Below are 18,209 nucleotides of genomic sequence, written 5' to 3'. Positions count from 1 at the left end.
GGCCAAACTGGCCATCCTCCATCTTCCACTGAGTCCACATATAACTCGTACACATCAGCCTCAGCAACACTCTCTGAGCCCTCCGGAGCAACGCAACGCAGCAACTCTCTGGAAACCGTTTTATCATCTCTTTCTCTCTCTCTCCGTTTGGTCCGTCTTAGCTCTTTAGTTTTCCCCCTCTCCCTGTCCACACCTTTGCCACCCCCCACCCCCTCCTCTCCTCCCGATACAAAAACATCTGCTTGTTGCTGTGATGGCACATTTAAAGAGCTTAAAAGCCTCGGTGGAGTGAACTACCCTAGCGTGTTTAGCAGAGAAGTTGTTTTGTGGTGTCAGAGCACCAAAGGGGCTTTGGAGACGGAGGCACTGCAGAGCAGCGATGGAAGGAGTCTGGACGTGGTGCCTGGCAGAGGTGGAAAAAGTAAAAGTATCAATACTGCTATATAGAAATAGTCTTTTGCAAGTAAAAGTCTGGAATCCAAAATTGACTTGAGTAAAAGTATGAAAGTGTTGGCATCAAAATGTACTTAAAGTACCAGTAAAAGTAAAAAAACAAGTTTGAAAATAGCAGATCTACAAGCTCACAATGCAAGCGACGCGCTGTGAGCTATTTTCAAATAGCCACGGTATAAAATAAGGCTAAAGTGGCTCACGTATGTTTTATAATATTATAATTTATATCTGCAAAGTAACCAGTAACTAAAGTTTTCAATAATAAATGTAGTAAATGTACAACATTTCGTTCCGAGATGTAGTGGAGTAGAAGTGAAAGTATTGGAAACTATTAATATAATAATAATTATAAATACTCAAGTAAAGTACAAATAACTCAGTATCGTTCTTATAGTTAAATCATTGTACTAAGTAAATCTACTTAGTTACTTTACACCACTGCCCCCTGAAGCTGCCCCGAACCGTCGCATTAGCTCTGCCCTGATCCTCATCCCCACAACCCCCTGAACACTGCTGCTGCTGCTGCTGCTTTAAAGTCTCCACTCTCCACTACTTCAGCAGCACCGTCTCTCCATTTGTGCCCAGTCAAGCACATTGTGTCCAGTAATCTCCCGGTTTTCTTTTCTCAAAGGGGGAAGAAAAGATATACTTACTGTACTGTAAGGGCTCCTGTCTCCACCCCCACCCATGTCACCCCCCCTGGCCACTCACTTGGGTTTTAGCTGCGTCCCCCCCTCCCTCTCTCTCTTCCTATCACCCTCTTGTACATCCTCTGTCTTTGCCTCGCCCGTTTCTTTTCTTTGCAGTTTGCTTTCAATTCTCTCGGTCCAAACTCTCTCTCTCCGCTGCTCTCTCCATCCGTCTTGTACTCTCTTATTTCTTCCTCCAACATCCATCCACACCCCTCCTCCTCCTCCTCATTCAGGCACGTGCACACATACAGTAGACATCAAAGGGGGCTTGAGCCCCTGCCCTTTTTACCCCGTCTGTAAAAAGTGCCCTCTCTCTAGACCAGGGGTTCCCAAACTTTTTTTGTCTCAGTAGGGCACCCCATAAATATTTGTTTTAATCCGAGGCACCCCTACAATATAATTTTCACTCCCAGCACCTTATATTTATAGCATATCGTCGTTGTCAGGTGGAAACCTTGTATGTACAAAACCGTGCGTTTTGTATTTATCATCTATAAAATGTACTAAACTAGTGAAAACAGCAGATCTACAAGCACAAAGCGAGGCGTTGTGTGCTTGTAGATCGGCTGTTTTCACTAGTTTTGTGCGACAGTCTTGTATGATGAAGCAGGGCAAAAGACGTACATTTGAAACTTGGAGATACAAGGTTTCTGCCCCGACAGTGACGATATTTTTGCGATTATGTTGCAAGGAAAACGTTGAGATAACAACCATTTTGGTTAGAACTGACTGAAAATAACTTTGTACTAAAATGATACTCACATTTTTTTGAAGTGTCAAAATAAATTCCAAATATTATCAAATTATCTCGCGGCACCCCTGGACTGCCGTCACGGCACCCAGGGTGCCCCGTCACCCACTTTGAAAACCCCTGACCTAAGCTACAAGCTACATGGAAAAAGTAGCTAGCCAAATCGACACTACTCGACACTGTTCGGTATTAAAATGTCTTATGTCTTGTTAAATTGTCACTTCACTGTCGTCTGGGGATCTGGGGATCTGGGGATCTGGGGGGGGGGGGGGGGGGGGGGGGGGGTGTCAGATGGTCTTGAATGTCCCCTCACTATTGGGGACACTATTGCAATTTATTTATCTATTTATTTATCCCAACCGTGATGGGCAAGCTATTTGGAAATTGTAGTAAGCTACATAATTGCCAGTTACTCTGATTAAATATAGCTAAGCTACACTACAAGCTATCCCCAGAGAAATGTAGCAAATTTCCGTTACGCTAATTAGAAATGTAGTTAAGCTATGTAGCTTAGCTAGCTAAGGCTAGCTACTGCCCATCGCTGGTGACAGAAATGAAAACGCCCCCTTTTCCATGCCATAGATGAAGGCAGCATTCGAGAGAATTGCCTTGTCCAAACTCTCCTGAACAGCATCTCACGTTGAAAGAATTGTCCTCTCTGTATAGAAATCTATGTCGTTGCGCCACATCTCCAGTATTGACTTATGATTATGCTTAGTTCCGTCTGGTGTCTATTTTCGATGTTTCTACCAAAAGGCCCTTTTAGAAATGTCAGCCCCTGCCTCCCTAACATTCTCTGCACGTCCCTGGTCCTCATTCATTCTTCCTCCTCCTATAGTGTTTTTCGGGGTGAAGATCAACGGAGCTTAGAGGCCTTCCTGCCTGCTTCATTACTGGGCCGCCGCGAGGCGGGGAGAGAGGGAGAGCCCCCCCCCCCCTTCTCTTTAGCAAGGGAAGGAGAACAACCAGTGATGTTTAATACATGGCTCTATGTTGTCTCTTCCAGCAGATACATTCATCATCAAACCCAAACCCAGGCCAGAGCCACAGAACAGCAACGGAGCATGTAGCCCCGCACGCTCTCTCTCTCTCTCTCTCTCTCTCTCTCTCTCTCTCTCTCTCTCTCTCTCTCTCTCTCTCTCTCTCTCTCTCTCTCTCTCTCTCTCTCTCTCTCTCTCTCTCTCTCTCAAACTAGCGGTGGTGGAACAAGTACTCAAATGTTTTAGTAAGTAAAAGTGTCAATACTGCAATATAGAAATACTCTATTACATGTAGCCTACTTGAGTAAAAGTATGAAAGTTTTGGCATCAAAATGTACTTAAAGTGGGCTACCAAAAGTAAAAGTACAAAATGTTTGAAAATAATACAAGCTCACAACATGTCACGATGCAACGCGTTGTGAGCTTGTAGATCGGCTATTTTCAAATAGCCTAAGGATAAAATAGGGCTAAAATGGTTTATGTATGTTTTATGATATTATAATTTATATCTGCGAGGGTTAGGGTTAACTAGTAACTAAAGTTTTCAAATAAATGTAGTGGAGTAAAAGTACAATATTTAGATCCAAGATGTAGTGGAGTAGAAGTAAAATTATTGGAAATGACAGCACAGTACTTAAGTAAATGTACTCAGTTACTTTACACAACTGCTCAAACTAGTATTCTCTTTTATTTCCCCCCTGCTCTCTCCATTAAGTCTAGTGCCTCTCTCTCTCTCTCTCTCTCTCTCTCTCTCTCTCTCTCTCTCTCTCTCTCTCTCTCTCTCCCTCTCTCTCCCTCCCTGTCTATCTCTGTGTCTCTCTCTCTTTTCCTTCACATTCCAGTGGGCTGCATGGAGCAGACCTTTTCATTGTCCTTCAGATGGAGTAAACACCCAAACAGTAACCCAACCCTCAACGCTACTGCTTTGGCCTTCAACAACACAAAACGCCGCCACTGAAAGGAAAATTGACCTATTCCATCCATTTGATGTGGGTGTACGTGCGTGCATGTGTATGCGCCCACGTACGCACATGCGTGTGTGTGTGTGTGTGTGTGTGTGTGTGTGTGTGTGTGTGTGTGTGTGTGTGTGTGTGTGTGCGCTCTGCGTGTGACCGTGCGTTGCATGTGTGAGCATGTGTGTTGGCCATACGTGTACACAGTACATGTGAGTATGTGTTCCCATTATGGCATGCATGCTTTCATGGGTACCCGTATGGGTCCGTGGCGCTCCGCGCGCGCATTCGCCTGTTTGTCCTCTCTGGGTGTGGGTGTGTGTGTGTGGGCGGGAGGAGCTGGGCTCTCTATAAATGCCAGAAAGCTGCTTCAGATCCAGGCCTCCACAGTGGGCTGTGGGTCTGGCTGTGTGAGGCAGGCCCACTGCACAACACCCAACAGGGCCCCAGCTGACTGCGAAGTCTGTCTCTCTCTGCTTCCTGGAGAGGCTCTGAGCTCAGTGACACACACCAAACATCCAGCAACACATTGGGGTCGATGTTTTTTTATATTTAATTTTCTTCTCTTCCTCTTTTTTACGAGCAGGGGGTTTGAGCAGAGCCACGGGAGAGAGGGAGATAAGTCTGAAATAAAATGGACTGCTGTTGGGGCAGAAACCAACTAACTCAAAAAAGAAAAACATCCAGCTCAAGTGGAGTTAGGAGGTTAGGGTTAGTAACCACTCTTCAGTGGTTCTGTATTTTAACCAACACTATTGAACCAACACTATTGAACACGTAAAGGGTGTTCAATAGCTTAGCTTAGAGTTAGAAGGTGTCTGCCGGACAGCGACGATATGTAGAAATATGCTTGCTGTGTCAAATCAAATGAAAAGGCAATAAAAAAGGGCAAAGAGAAGGGGTGGTGGTGGTGGGGGGGGCAAGTGTTGGGACTTAGTAGCGGTGTCTACACCCTTGCCTGCCTGCCTGCCTTCAGTAGAAATAAGGGTTTATAGGAGGAAATCAAAGCGATTTGGAGCTGATCCATCCCCCTCCCCCCAGCCCTCCTCCTCCGAGAGGAGACGACGAACAGCCCTTCAAAAAAAAAAAAGAAGAAAGAAAAAAAGAAAAGAAAAGAAATGACAGCAGCAGTCAGTGCCAGTCATCAGCGCCACGTATGAAGGAAAATCAATCTTATTTCATATCAGAGGACCTGTGAGGGGAGGAGAGTGGCAGGGAGGTATCGAGTCTCCACCGCCTCCCCCCCCTCCTACCCTTGCCGTGGTCCTTTACACGCTTGTTGCCATGTCTGCTTATTATAAGCCAGTGTTTCTCAAACTTTGACATTACAAGGTCTACCTTTAACTCTTTTACTGCTTCGGACGTTCCCGTTCGCCCCAATTTTGACCCTAGCTCGCTGCCAATACGAACGCTCGTTCATTTACATACTTTTGATGACTGTAAGCTGATAACTGGTCGTGGTCGCGCCGCCGTGTAAAGTAAAAACATCTCCCCTAACGCTGCAGTAAAATTTCCACTGCACGTAAACAATAAGAGAAAACAATAAAAATAAGCGAATATTCGACGTCAGTGAACAACATCAAATAGTGGTATTCGAATATTGGAATATTTGGTGAATGCCCTAGCCTGTGTATTGGCTTGCCTATATTCCTCCCTACAACAACCTGGCCTCCCTGGTGGTGAGCCGAGCGGCCCCAGAACCACTCAGCCTGGTGTGTGTGGAACGGAGGAGGACATGAGGCGAGGAGCTGCCGGGCTCCATGTGCGGCGGAGCTGCTGTTCTCCTAGATTAGGGAGGTGATTGGCCATTAATATTCATTTCACAGCGTGTCTTTGTTAGGCTTGCAGCGGGGGCTGACAAGAGTGTGTTTGGTTTTGGTTTTACACTACTGTTCACTCCCCCCTGTATACATTTAGCTGTTTTATTTACTCTGTTTTTTTTTTTTTTGTTTTTTTTTGCTTTTTGCTTTCAGGCGCTCTGGTTGGAGCTTACAGTATAACCTTACAGTTAAACGCATGCAAATTAGCACCCATTATCAGTTAAACGATTAAAATAGCAGTGGAAGCCTATGGCACCTAGGCACCCAGCTATGGTGACTGAGCATATGTCCAAAACTGTTACTTCAAAATTAAAGAATTCACAAGCAGCTAAAGAAGCAGATATGTGTGAGCTCGATTTTTTTTGTATAATGTGATCAAGTAGCCAGGAATCAGACGAATCCGTCGGGACAAAAAATGTTTTGCCCTCGGTGGATTTGGGTCTGGCCCCGCTGAATTGTGAATCCATGTCCTCACCCCGAAGAGTTGGCTGACCAATCAGGGCCCAGTTTTGGTCTGGTCTAACCAATTCACCCTTTGTCAAGTCCCGCCTGTTGTCCCACCCCTCTTTACAACCATTGGTTGCTGTGTCTTGGTGGGACATTCGGTGGGACACTCCATCCACTACCATTTTAATTCAGTTGCTTCGTATTGTTATTCTGTGTATTCAATTTTAATTTCAAACTTGGTTTCAGTAAAATGGAGCTGGTCAGTGGCAGTATAGTGACTCAGCATGTTTTTAAATGTTTTTATTTCTCCAAAAATTATGTTTTAGCAAATTCAACATAAAAAAGGCGGAACCAAGGCGTGACAAGGTAGATGGAGCCTGCTGGTTGGTCAGTCAGTGACCAACCAGAAGGCTAACAAAGGGTGAATTGTGTCCAGAGCAATTGTTTTTGACCCAAAAAAAAAACAAAAAAAAACGTGGATATAGAAGTACCAGACTCATATTCACACAGTGATATAGAAGTACCAGACTCATATTCACACAGTGATATAGTTGGGCTACGCGTGGCTAAACAAGTAAGGCGTTCATTTACGGGGGGGAAACAAAATTAAACACAAAAAGTTTGAATATGGAGATAAGAGGTTTCTGCCCGACAACAGCGATACATTATTAGACAATGCTTTGAAACGTGCTTTAATACCCATTCCCACTGGGCCAGATAACAGATAAAAAAATCTCTTTCTCCAGATATTTTTCCATTCACAGTGAATGGTAGATACAGATAATAAAAAAAATTGCCACAGATAAAAGTATCTGTGGCAAATATCTGTGGTAGATATTTTTTTATATGTATCTACCATCCACTTTGAATGGAAAAATATCTGGAGAAAGAGATTTTTTTTATCTGTTATCTGGCTCAGTGGGAATGGGCCTTTATGCTCATCTCAGGTTCTCCTGTTTTAACCTGAATAACCACAGACGGTGCTGAAGGAGTGCAGTCTTAATAACCACAGTTAGAGTGCTGTCGGCCCCTGGAGGAGTTGAGGGTCCAGCAGGCAGGGTCTTTCCCTAATGGATGCTAGCCTGACACAGGTGGTCTGACCTGTCCTCCCCATAATGAGATTAAGGGACTAATTAGCATATGTGCGTGTGCACGTGTGCATGTGTGGACCGAGGAGTATACGCATACGCCTCTCATCAGACTACTGGCGCGGGAGCCCAGGAGAGAGAGCGGGCTGGGCTGGGCTGGGCTGTGGGTACAATCCCTGTCTCCTTCCCCATGGTGCCTCTCTCTCTCTCTCTCTCCCACCGCACCACTGAGAGTCTAATTAACACTGGTGCAGCATCTCAGCTGTGCGGCTCCAGGAGCTCCAGCATGTGTGGAGCTCACGAGGAGAGCTCACCACGCAAGAGAGAGCCAGCGGTGGAAGATCAGCACTCCAAATTTCTCGTGACTTAAAGTTATACCATGTAACTTTTTGCCAGACCCATGAAATGGGTAGGCCTACATAAGCAAATGTCGGTCTGTCCCTTTTCTATATAAAGGGTATATATGATGATGACATGATGATGACATGCCTACAAAAGGCATGATGTCATAAATGATGATGACAGACAGGGGGTCTGGCACAACCAGGTTGACCTGGTCTAGTTTTATAAAACAAATCTTAAAATTGTCCTAACTGTTAAATCGCTAAGGTTTTAGAATCCCCACTCCGTTAATTTCAGCTTCTAAAGCCTTCTCTTTATATGTTTTCTATGAGCCGTGAGGGGGGGGAGAATTTCGTGGCAAAATGACGTCATCTGCATCATGTGTATACGTTGGCCAATCATATCGCCGATCATAAACACATGGTACACTACCGGCCAATCACAGGCGCATCTTGCTGACTTCTCAGGAAGTAGCTTGCCTCAACATAACAACAACATACTCGGGTGAAGGAGTCAGTTTCTCCGGAATGCCTGAACGCACAGGAACCAGGGACCCCTCTAAAGATAGATCTCGGCGAGCTGCAGGCGGACGCGGTGGCGAAAGGCCCGGTCCGCGGCGAAAAACGGCCGAAAGACGCGGACGCGACCGCGGTTTGCTATACAGCTCTGACCACTAGTTGAGCAACTTACACAGTATAGCTTTAAGTAAAAGTATCAATACTGCAGAAGAACTAGAAGAATGTAGAAGAACTACAGCTGTGCCATTTCAAAACTCCACACATCCTGCCATTGGCAGTTTTTATGACCTTCTCTGACTTTCAGGTTTAAATCTACCTATGAAGGTGGATTCTGCTTTTCAATGCATGGGAACGGAGTGGTTTCGTACGTGCCATTTGCGGGTTTCGCTAAAATACACTCCATTCTCCATAAGAATTAGAAAAAATTAGAGAAAAAAAATTGTAATAATAGTCAAAATCTACAAATATAATAATTCAAGTTTTCAAATAACTGTAGTGGAGAAAAAAGTACAATATTTGACTCTGAGATGTAGTGGAGTAGAAGCAAAGTACTGAAATCTGGAAATACTCCAGTAATAAAAATCACACCCAATGTGAAGTGAGCGGTGGTTGTGCTTGCATAACGTCTTCAGACTAGGATTTGAGTCTAGGATGTACAGGCTATGCTACACACACACATTTTGCTATGGCAAAACGCTGAGCAAAAAGGCTACAGACACACGCACAGCCACTCTATGGAGTGGTTTACCACCGCTCAAAAACTCAATATGGTACTTAAGTACAGGACTTGAGTAATTGTACTTAGTCACTTTATACCACTGCAAGAGAGCTATACAGCTAAAAAAGACGAAAAAGAAAACGCCATTTCACACTCCTCTGGCAGAGTCCACAGAACAAACTCACCACATTTCTCACTCTTTGCTTCATGACTAACTTTCTGGACGGAGTGAAGTGAGAGCTGCGAGGACGACCCCAGCCAGTGTGACACAAAATCCACTTCTTTTCATTTTTCAGCAGCACATAGCGGGGCAGATTTGTGGGCTACCGAAACCAGGCCATGGATAAGCATCGAGTATAGCATGGTGTGAGGCTCATCGGCTTAGCAACTTAAGCCACTGTGTATTTCACCGTACGACGGGTTAGCAGAAACTGCTGAGCTACAAACTCTCAATGTGAACTTGTAGATTTATGCCATTTTAAAAAAATGTGGCTTTTTTAAAACTTTCCGCCAATAATGACTTGCCCAAAATAGGGAGGCCAGGGTCTAACGTGCTTAACAAGTCCCACAGGCAGTGTGAAGGGCAGCCGAAGAAGGGCTTGCAGGTTGAGAGAAGAAAAAAACACGCAATTCTTCAACCCGCCAGCACATCAGAGACAGAAAACAGGACAGCTAAAATGGAACCTGGATGAATGTGTGTGGAGCTACACGTACCGGTACTCTTGCTGTGTATACCCACATATGACTTGATATGACAACTGAGGAAACCGGGGGAGACCGGGGAGAGTTGCACCACTGTAGCTCCACTTTTAGTTGTGTAAACAATAGACTGCAGCTTGCTGCGGAAGTATAGCACGCGGATGTCAATACACAACAATGCTTACCACTCCAGAATTTACAGTGTAAAGGAAAAAAGGAAAACAGAAGACCAGACCTTGTTCCCTTGTCTACCCCAGTGGTTCTCAACCTGTGTGTTATTTTGGGGGGTCCCCAGATGATTAACGGGCTAATGGGAAACATTGTTTTCTCACTCAAACAGTAAACAAACCAACATAAAGTTTCAGTGTATAGAGGGTATCTGCACGTTTCTAAAGTGACAATTTAAGGACTTTTTAATACCTCTAAAATGACTAATTAAATCTTGGCCAAATTGTCTAATATTATAGGCAGGAATGTGATAATACATACTCACAACGATCTACATGCTCACAACGATCTACATGCTTGCGAGGCGTTGTGAGCATGTAGATCTGCTTTTTTCACACTAGAACCGTGTTGTCAGGGTGGGGTGGGGGGGGGGGGGTGGGTCCCTAGTTCAAATCTGATTGTTTGGGGCGTCGCGGCCTGAAAAGGTTGAGAACCACTGGTTTAAACAATAGACTGAAGGTTTGCGCGGAAGTATAGAACGCTGTCAATACACGACAATGCTTACCACTCCAGAATTTACAGCGTAAAAGGAAAAAGGAAAACGTAAGACCAGACCTTGTTCCCTTGTCTACCCCCCCCCACCCCCACCCCTAACCCGTTAAAGTCACAACAGTGTTTGATTGCCCCTGCGGCGCCACTCGGAGCTGTTCATTTAGGATGATGTGCAACTCTCAGCTCCTCTCCCCGCCGCTCGTTTGCTCCGCTGGCGGGGCTCCCCGCGGGCCGGCCAATAAGGCCGGCCCATACTGACCGGGGCGCCCCTGGGAGCTCTAAAACCGGCCACTCACAGCCCAGTAAAGAGACAGTTGAGTGTCATTGTTAATGTGGACGCGCTAGCGCCACAATGGCAAAATCAATGGAGCTATAGAGGGCATCAATCACGACAGTGCAAGACCCCCCCCCTCCCCTCTCGCTTGTCTTGTCTCCCCCCCCCCCCGCCCCACCCCGACGCTGCTATATAAGCTCTGGGTGAACGGTCAGAGAGAGAGAGAGAGGGATGCTCGGGGATTGGGTGAGAGAGAGAGAGGGAGAGAGAGAGAGAGAGAGAGAGAGAGAGAGAGAGAGAGAGAGAGAGAGAGAGAGAATTAGGGATGGGACGATAAGCCATATTATCGTTTATCGTGATAAAAAGACACTCACGATAATTGTATCGTGGAGATTTAATTTATCGTGATATCGTCCTCCGTCATGCACTGGGATCAATTCACCTTTTATTTGCCGAGCTGCATATCCGGTACCATTTATTTTAAACCCTCTATAAATGGTAAAAGGTACTTATAATATACATAGTTGATACAGTCTTTTTTTCACTCTCTATCAAATGTCTTTGCCAAAAAATAGCCCATCTACAAGCTCACAACACGTCGCGTCGCGACGCGCTGTGAGCTTGTAGATCAGCTATTTTTGGGCAAATGTTCCGCCCCAGGATAATGGATTTTGATTATCGTGATAATATCGTAAATCGTGATTTCTTTTGTCAATGATATGAAATGTTCATATCGTCCCATCCCTAGAGAGACAGTTGGCTGAGAGTGATCTTTCTCGACCTGCCCTCCATTCCGTCCATCCATCTCCAGGGCTTAGGTCTTGTCCTGTGAAGACCGTGTGTGCACTGACAGGCGTCCAACAGTTACGCCAGTCCTAATTCAACCCAAAGCACACAGAGGTTTCTAGGTAAAAGCCTGGGATGTGTAGTGGGACGCACGCAGCATCTGGACGCAGTTGGCAACCCCTCTCTCTCTCTCTCTCTCTCTCCCTCCCTCGCGCCCATAGACTGTAGAAAAATATGGACGATGCGAAGCCATTGGTGCAAAGCCAAGCGCAAATGGCCCTTTTCTACCCCTTGGAATGGTGATCGCCATCATAGAATTGTAAAGGCATCAGGGATGCTATTGGCTGCCAACGGTCACGTGCAACCGCAGGGATACATGGGAGAATGTGGTCGGAGCCTCCCGAAATACAGCACACGAAGAACACAGCCGGCTGGTATCAGTTTAGTTGGCCACGCCCCCCCGCAACTTTATCACTTATTTTAAAATAAATTGGACCACATTTCATGGCACTGCCCAGGCACGTGCACGCATAGACATCAAAGGGGGCTCGAGCCCCTGCCCTTTTACCCGTCTGTAAAAAAGGGCCCTCTCTCCAGACCATGAATGCGGTTCTTTACTATGGTGAAAGAAACGCAAAATGCCCTCTTTCCAGTATACCTGCAAGGCATGCATTCGACTCAAGAGAATTGCTTTCTCCAAACTCTCCTGAACTTGAATGCAAGCATCTTATGTTGAAAGAATGAATCGCCCCCTCTGTGTAAGAAATCCATGTTGTAAGCCAAATCTCCAGTATTCACTCGTGGTATCAAGCACCGAAAATAGCCTATACCTCCAAGCTCGCAACGCGTCGCGCTGCTTGGAGGTCTGCTGTTTTCGATATTTTCACCAAAAGGCCCTTTTAGAAAGTTCAGCCCCTGCATGCCTCTCTAACATTCTCTGCACGTCCCTCCACCCCTCCCCCCCAGCCCACCACCAAGAACAAACGCAGTGCTCCTCCTTTTTAAAGAAAACACAAAAAATAGGCTGTTTAAAATAGAGCAGCGCTGCTGCCACTCAACTCCTCACACTGACAGTACACAGTCAGACGTGCACGCGGGCGGATAAAGAAATGAAGACATAAATAAAGAAATAAATAAACGAGACCCAAAACCCCAGCAGCGCCGTCGGCCCGGGGTTCACCGCGTGCGTTCACTCGACTTGAAGGAACTGTTTCCTCATCACATTAACATATATGCAGATCCGGCAGCCAGTTTAAATGAAAGCCTCCCAAAAACAGGGGCAGATCAAAGAAGACAGAATTAAGGCCAAGTAATGAGGATCTTGGCAAGAGGGAGGCCCCTGCGAAGTTATTGATTGTTTGGCACGCCGTGAATACACTCTCCTCCTCCACCTCCTCCTCCCCCCTGCACTGTTTACACTCTTGTTTTTGAGGAGACGTAAACCAGCCCGAGAATGTATTTATTTATTTTTGGGTGGGGTGGGGTGGGGGGGGATCCAGTTTCCAGTATCCACCCTAATCACTTCTTAATTTACAGTGTGATGGTAATGTACTTGGCACGGTACAGTGAGAAGAGAGATGCGGGCAACAGGGGAGCCCATCACATCCTTTCTGTCTCTCGTATAACCCCGCTGACGCTTCAATCAATTACGACCAATACGCAAAACACAAGAAGGGATGAGAGAGAGAGAGAGAGAGAGAGAGAGAGAGAGAGAGAGAGAGAGAGAGAGAGAGAGAGAGAGAGAGAGAGAGAACCGGGGTGAAGAAATGAAGCGTTCGTCGTAACGGGAGGAATAAGTGGGATGAGCCCGCATGGTCGGAGCGGAACGATGGAAAACACATGTGCAGGCACGTGCACACATAGACGTCGAAGGGGGCTTGAGCCCCTTCCCTTTTAACCCGTGCCCTCTCCAGACCATGAATAAGTACAGAAAATAGCCGACCTCCAAGCTAGCAACGCGTCGCAGCGCAACGCGTTGTGAGCTTGGAGGTCTGCTATTTTCAATATCTTCACTAAGAGGTCCTTATAGGAATTTCAGCCCCTGCTTCTCTTTTTAAAGATTTGTTTTTTGGGGGCTTTTTATGCCTTTATTTGATAGGCTAGCAGACTGACAGGAAATGGGGGGAGATGGGGGAATGACATGTGGCAAAGGTCGTCCGGATCGGGAATCGAACCGGCGAGGCCAGCATGCAGGCATCATAGCCTAGTGGTATGTGGTATGCACCTGGACCACTAGGCCAGCAGGCACCCCAGCCCCTGCCTCTCTAAAATTGTCTGCGCGCCCCTGCACGTGTGCATTGGATGAAGGGAAGAATAAAAGGAAGACAACTACCTCCACGACTCTCGCTGTCGGCCGGTTTCACCTGGATGGGGCGAGTCATCTGTGGAGAGAGAGAGACAACCACAACACAGAGACAAACACAAAGAGAAAGAGAGAGAGAGAGAGAGGTTAGCGCTGGTGACTGGAGTTGTCTTGGCTACAAAATCATCAGCGTTCATTAACCCATTCAAAACGGGTACACAGTATAGTGTATCATTATTTTATGCTTTAACTATTGAAAAATAGCAGATATACAAGCTCACAGCGCGGCACCGAGTGCCGCGCTGCGAGCTTGTAGATCTGCTATTTTTGAAAAGTCGTGAAAATTTGAATTTTGACCCGATTCTATAAGTGTCTTTTGAATCCTTCTTAAACACTGAGGGTGTACAAATGTAACCAAACGGAACCCTTTTACTATGTGTGTACAACAAGCAAACAAGTCAGTGGTGTGTGAAGGCTGTCTCTCTGCCATACTAACAGCTGGCATTGTGATTGTGATGATCCAGTAGCGTTGACTCGACCAGACATATCCTACTATATTAGCCACTCCAGTACGCACACAACCTGAGCTAAATGTAGACTTGCATTGTAGTCCATAATCCATGCATGGAAAACATATCCTTGCTAATGAGCAGAAACCTCTTAACTCCATTCTCAATATTTTGTAAATGAATGCCCTAATTCAGGGGTCTTCAACGTTTTCAGGTCAAGGACCCCTTAGTTGAGAGAGAGATGAAGCAGGGACCCCCACAACCTTTTCATAGATTCCATATAGTTTCATCGTTTGACAGCGCGATCATCAGTGTATTTTCGATGCATGTCAATGTGTATTTTCAGATGTTTAACCACTTGAACCGTCAATAAACTTGACCTTTCATTCTGCGCGTCACACAGAAGCATCTAAAGTAGCAGATCTGCAAGCTCGAAAAGCGTCTCGAAAAGCATTTTGGACGGGCACGTCCTGATAAGGCAAACGCCGATAAGGCAAACGCCGATAAGGCAAACTAATGTACTAAACCTCCTTTTGTTATGGTGAAATGTGAGCTCACCTGCATCGCGTTTCATGATCCCATTCATGCGTTTATCGTGCGATTATCGTGCGTTTATCGTGCCCAGGCCTTACGGCCTGGGCATAAATACAACGATTGCATTCACCACGGCTTCGTAACTCCGGCCCTGGCCCGCTCTTCGCGACACTACATAAATGTAGTGGAGTAAAAAGTACAATCTTTGGGATCCGAGATGCGGTGGAGTAGAAGTACAAGTACTGGAAATTGGAAACACTCAAGTAAATTACAAACACCTCAAAATTGTACTTAAGTACAGTACTTATACTGCACTTAAGTAATGTACTTGGTTACTTTACATCAGGGGTCTTCAACGTTTTCAGGCCAAGGACCCCTTAGTTGAGAGAGAGATGAGTGTTCATAGATTCCATATACAGTAGTTTCATCGTTTGACAGCACAATCATCAGTGTATTTTGAATTCATGTCAATTGGTGTTTTCAGATATTTAACCACTCGAGCCGTCATTACCTAATAAACTTGACCTTTTAATCCGTACTTAGTCCGCTCTTTTCCCCCTCTACACCAAACCTCTTTGCCGAAAATAGTATATAATAATAATAAAATATTATTTTCGGCTACAGTTCTCAGAATAAGGACACTAGGGTTCGAGTTGTTAATATAAAAAGGATTGGGAGATATGGAGGACGCCCCTGTAGTAACTCTGAGGACCCCTATAGGGGTCCCGGACCCCCTGTTGAAGACCCATGCTTTACACCACTGCCCGACAGCAAGGATATAGTTAACAGCACCTTTCACTGCTCCTCTGTCCTTCTCCCCCGCCATCCCACACTGTGTACGCTACAGATTTATTATCTGGGGCCAGGGCCCTGGACAGTCACCACTCAGCACTCCTCTCAGATCAATAATTGGAAATATTAACCCATTTAGGGCCTAGAATTATTGAATGCTTTAACCGGTGAAAAATAGCAGATATACAAGCTCACAGCGCGGCACCGAGTGCCGCGCTGCGAGCTTGTAGATCTGCTATTTTTGAAAAAGTCGTGAAAATGTGTGCAAAACTTTGAATATAATGTATTTTCAAAGCGAATGTTTGTAACTAAAATTTTGCTTCTGGGTGGTCCCTGGAACTAAATATTTTGAGATGGGGGTCCGTGGCCAAATAAATATCATTTTGGGGGTCCTTCACATGAAAAGGTTTGAGAACCACTGACATAGTAGTCTCTCAAGAACAGACTAACTGAGCTCCAGTTAAGTGAAAAGGACCTTTTCTTTGACGATGGCTGGCCAGATTGCTGACATAGAAACAGAGGTTTTTCAAAAAAATCTTAGAAGGATTCAAAAGACACTTATAGAATCGGGTCAAAATTTGAATTTTCAAGATTTAAAAAAAATAGCAGATCTACAAGCTCGCAGCGCGGCACTCGGTGCCGCGCTGTGAGCTTGTATATCTGCTATTTTTCAATAGTTAAAGCATAAAATAATGATACACAAAATGTGTACCCGTTCTAAATGGGTTAATTATAACAGCGGAGAACGGGCACCAGTCAGAAGGGGGCTGTTTACGCTCCCCCGTTCGAGAGCACGGGAGCAGCAACATGAATTTTGATGGTCGGCTAATGTGTATTAATGACCTCGGGTTAACCATTACTCTATATTAAACCTGAGTGAAAGGCAGAGGACGTTAGCGCGTATATACGCTAGGCCACAGGGGTGTCGCACCAAAATATTCTGGGCCCTTACAAGGATTCACTGTGGGTGGGCCCCCCATGAATGCTTTAACTAATGAAAAATAGCAGATCTACAAGCTCGCAGCGCGGCACTGAGTGCCGCGCTGCGAGCTTGTAGATCTGCTATTTTTGACGTTTTTGAAGTCATTGAATATTTCAAATCCTTCTGAGGTGTTTTTGAAAAACGTATGTTTCTATGTCAGTACTGCTCAAACCTTTTCATGTCAAGGACCCCCACAATGATATGTATTTGGCCATGGACCCCCTTCTCAAAATATTTCGTTCCGGAGACCCCCCAGAAGCAAAATTTTAGTTATTAGATATCAAATGTTCGCTTAAAGAATACATACCGGTATTCAAAGATTTGCACAGATTTTCACGACTTTTGCACAGATAGCACTCGGTGCCGCGCTGTGAGCTTGTATATCTACTATTTTTCAATAGCTAAAGTATAAACTAATTAAGGCCCCTCCACCTTGGGCCCTGGTAACTCAGTCCCACTCCCCCCCCACCCCCTCTTGTGACGTCCCTGCTAGGCCAGCCACAGCAGCCTTTTATAGTGCTTCCCACCACAACCGTGTGTTTTCAACGTGCGTAGGTGGGTGGGCGCGCGCCTCGCGCTGTTTTGTGTTGTAAAAAAGCACCCGCTAATTGTGCGCTACGAGCCTAGCGTTGGCGCCAGCTGAGCGTGATAGCGGGACGTATTTCAGGAAGCACTTAGCGCTTCTTTCTATTCATTTGTTAATAGTGTGGTTTAACATAAATGGAGTTGCACTTAGCTACGTTTCACCTTTTAGACTAGTCCAATAAACATCAGCTATACTCCCTCAAAGTATATATTTAATCATAGCGACGGAGTAAATTATTTTTCTATTATCATTACGCTACTCGCGTCATCAAGCTTTCCTTCAATAAATTCAGAGTCAGACCATATCAAAAAGAGCCGTTTGGATTTTCTTTTACCAAAGTAATAGCCTTAATTAAGGTTTATTAGCGTTTCTTTTGGACTTGGAGTTGAATATTATTTCTCTCTCTGCCTCGTGGGAACCTCATTTATGTCCGTCATTGGTTACTTTTCAGGAGTCAAATTCAGGAGCATCAAAAGTAGCAGATCTACAAGCTCAAAACACGTCCCTTTGTGCCATGTTTCGTGTGACACTGTAGCAGTGTTGATTTCGTCGACTAAAACTATGATGAAAAATGTTTGTCGACTACGTTTTTTTCACTGACGAAAAATAAAATAAAAACAAAATAAAAACGAGCACAGGTCTCCACCAGGGCGTGCGTCCTGGTGGTGCTACTGTATAATAGGCCAATGTAAAAAGGGTGGCATATGTTCTTCACCATAGATCTTTCATGGCAATCGGACGCTGCATGCATGATTTCAAGCATTGTGTTACAAAAATGTGTTTTGCTAAAGTCTACCTGCTGGTGGCGCTATAACAGGACAATGTTAAAAAGGTAGCATTTGTTCCTTGACCTAGTGGGAATATGTGTGGCAAATGTCACGGTAATCGCAAGCTGCGTTGATGATTTGAGGCATTTTGTTCAAAAACGGAGCAATCCTGCAAACTTTGGAAGCTAATATTAGCCAATCAGGATGGAATATGAAATATCAGATGGATCGGACTTGATCACATGACTATAGAGATACTGTGTACCGATTTGCATGATTTTTGGATAAAATCTCAAGGAGTAATATCCAAAAATGTGTTTTACATAAGTCGGCCCAAAGGTGGCGCTATAAAAGGCTGATGTGAAAAATGCAGGGCAAAGGTTTATCCTTAGCCTCTAGGGAGTGCGCTTACAAAGTTTGAAACTGATCGGTGGAGTTATAGGTAAAACCACAAATCGGGCTGTTATAGCGCCACCATGAGGCTGATTAAAAAAAA

General features: G+C 45.2%; 1 protein-coding gene across 1 annotated transcript in view; it reads right to left on the bottom strand.

The window, feature by feature from the left end:
• Window positions 1-18,209, bottom strand: part of celf5a (cugbp, Elav-like family member 5a) — a gene marked incomplete at its 3' end in the record, with an annotated part of 549,786 nt that overhangs the window by 236,558 nt on the left and 295,019 nt on the right. Inside the window, exon 3 of the mRNA XM_080733698.1 lies at window positions 13,574-13,622. Within this exon, the coding sequence (XP_080589824.1) occupies window positions 13,574-13,622 (49 nt within the window). The remainder of the gene's footprint in view (window positions 1-13,573; window positions 13,623-18,209) is intronic.

The sequence above is a fragment of the Nannobrachium achirus genome (assembly GCF_963921795.1).
Source record: "Nannobrachium achirus genome assembly, chromosome: 1".
In the NCBI taxonomy this organism is placed as follows: Eukaryota; Metazoa; Chordata; class Actinopteri; order Myctophiformes; family Myctophidae; genus Nannobrachium; species Nannobrachium achirus.
The sequence above is the reverse complement of the archived record's forward strand: the minus strand, read 5'-3'. Positions and strand labels throughout refer to the sequence as shown.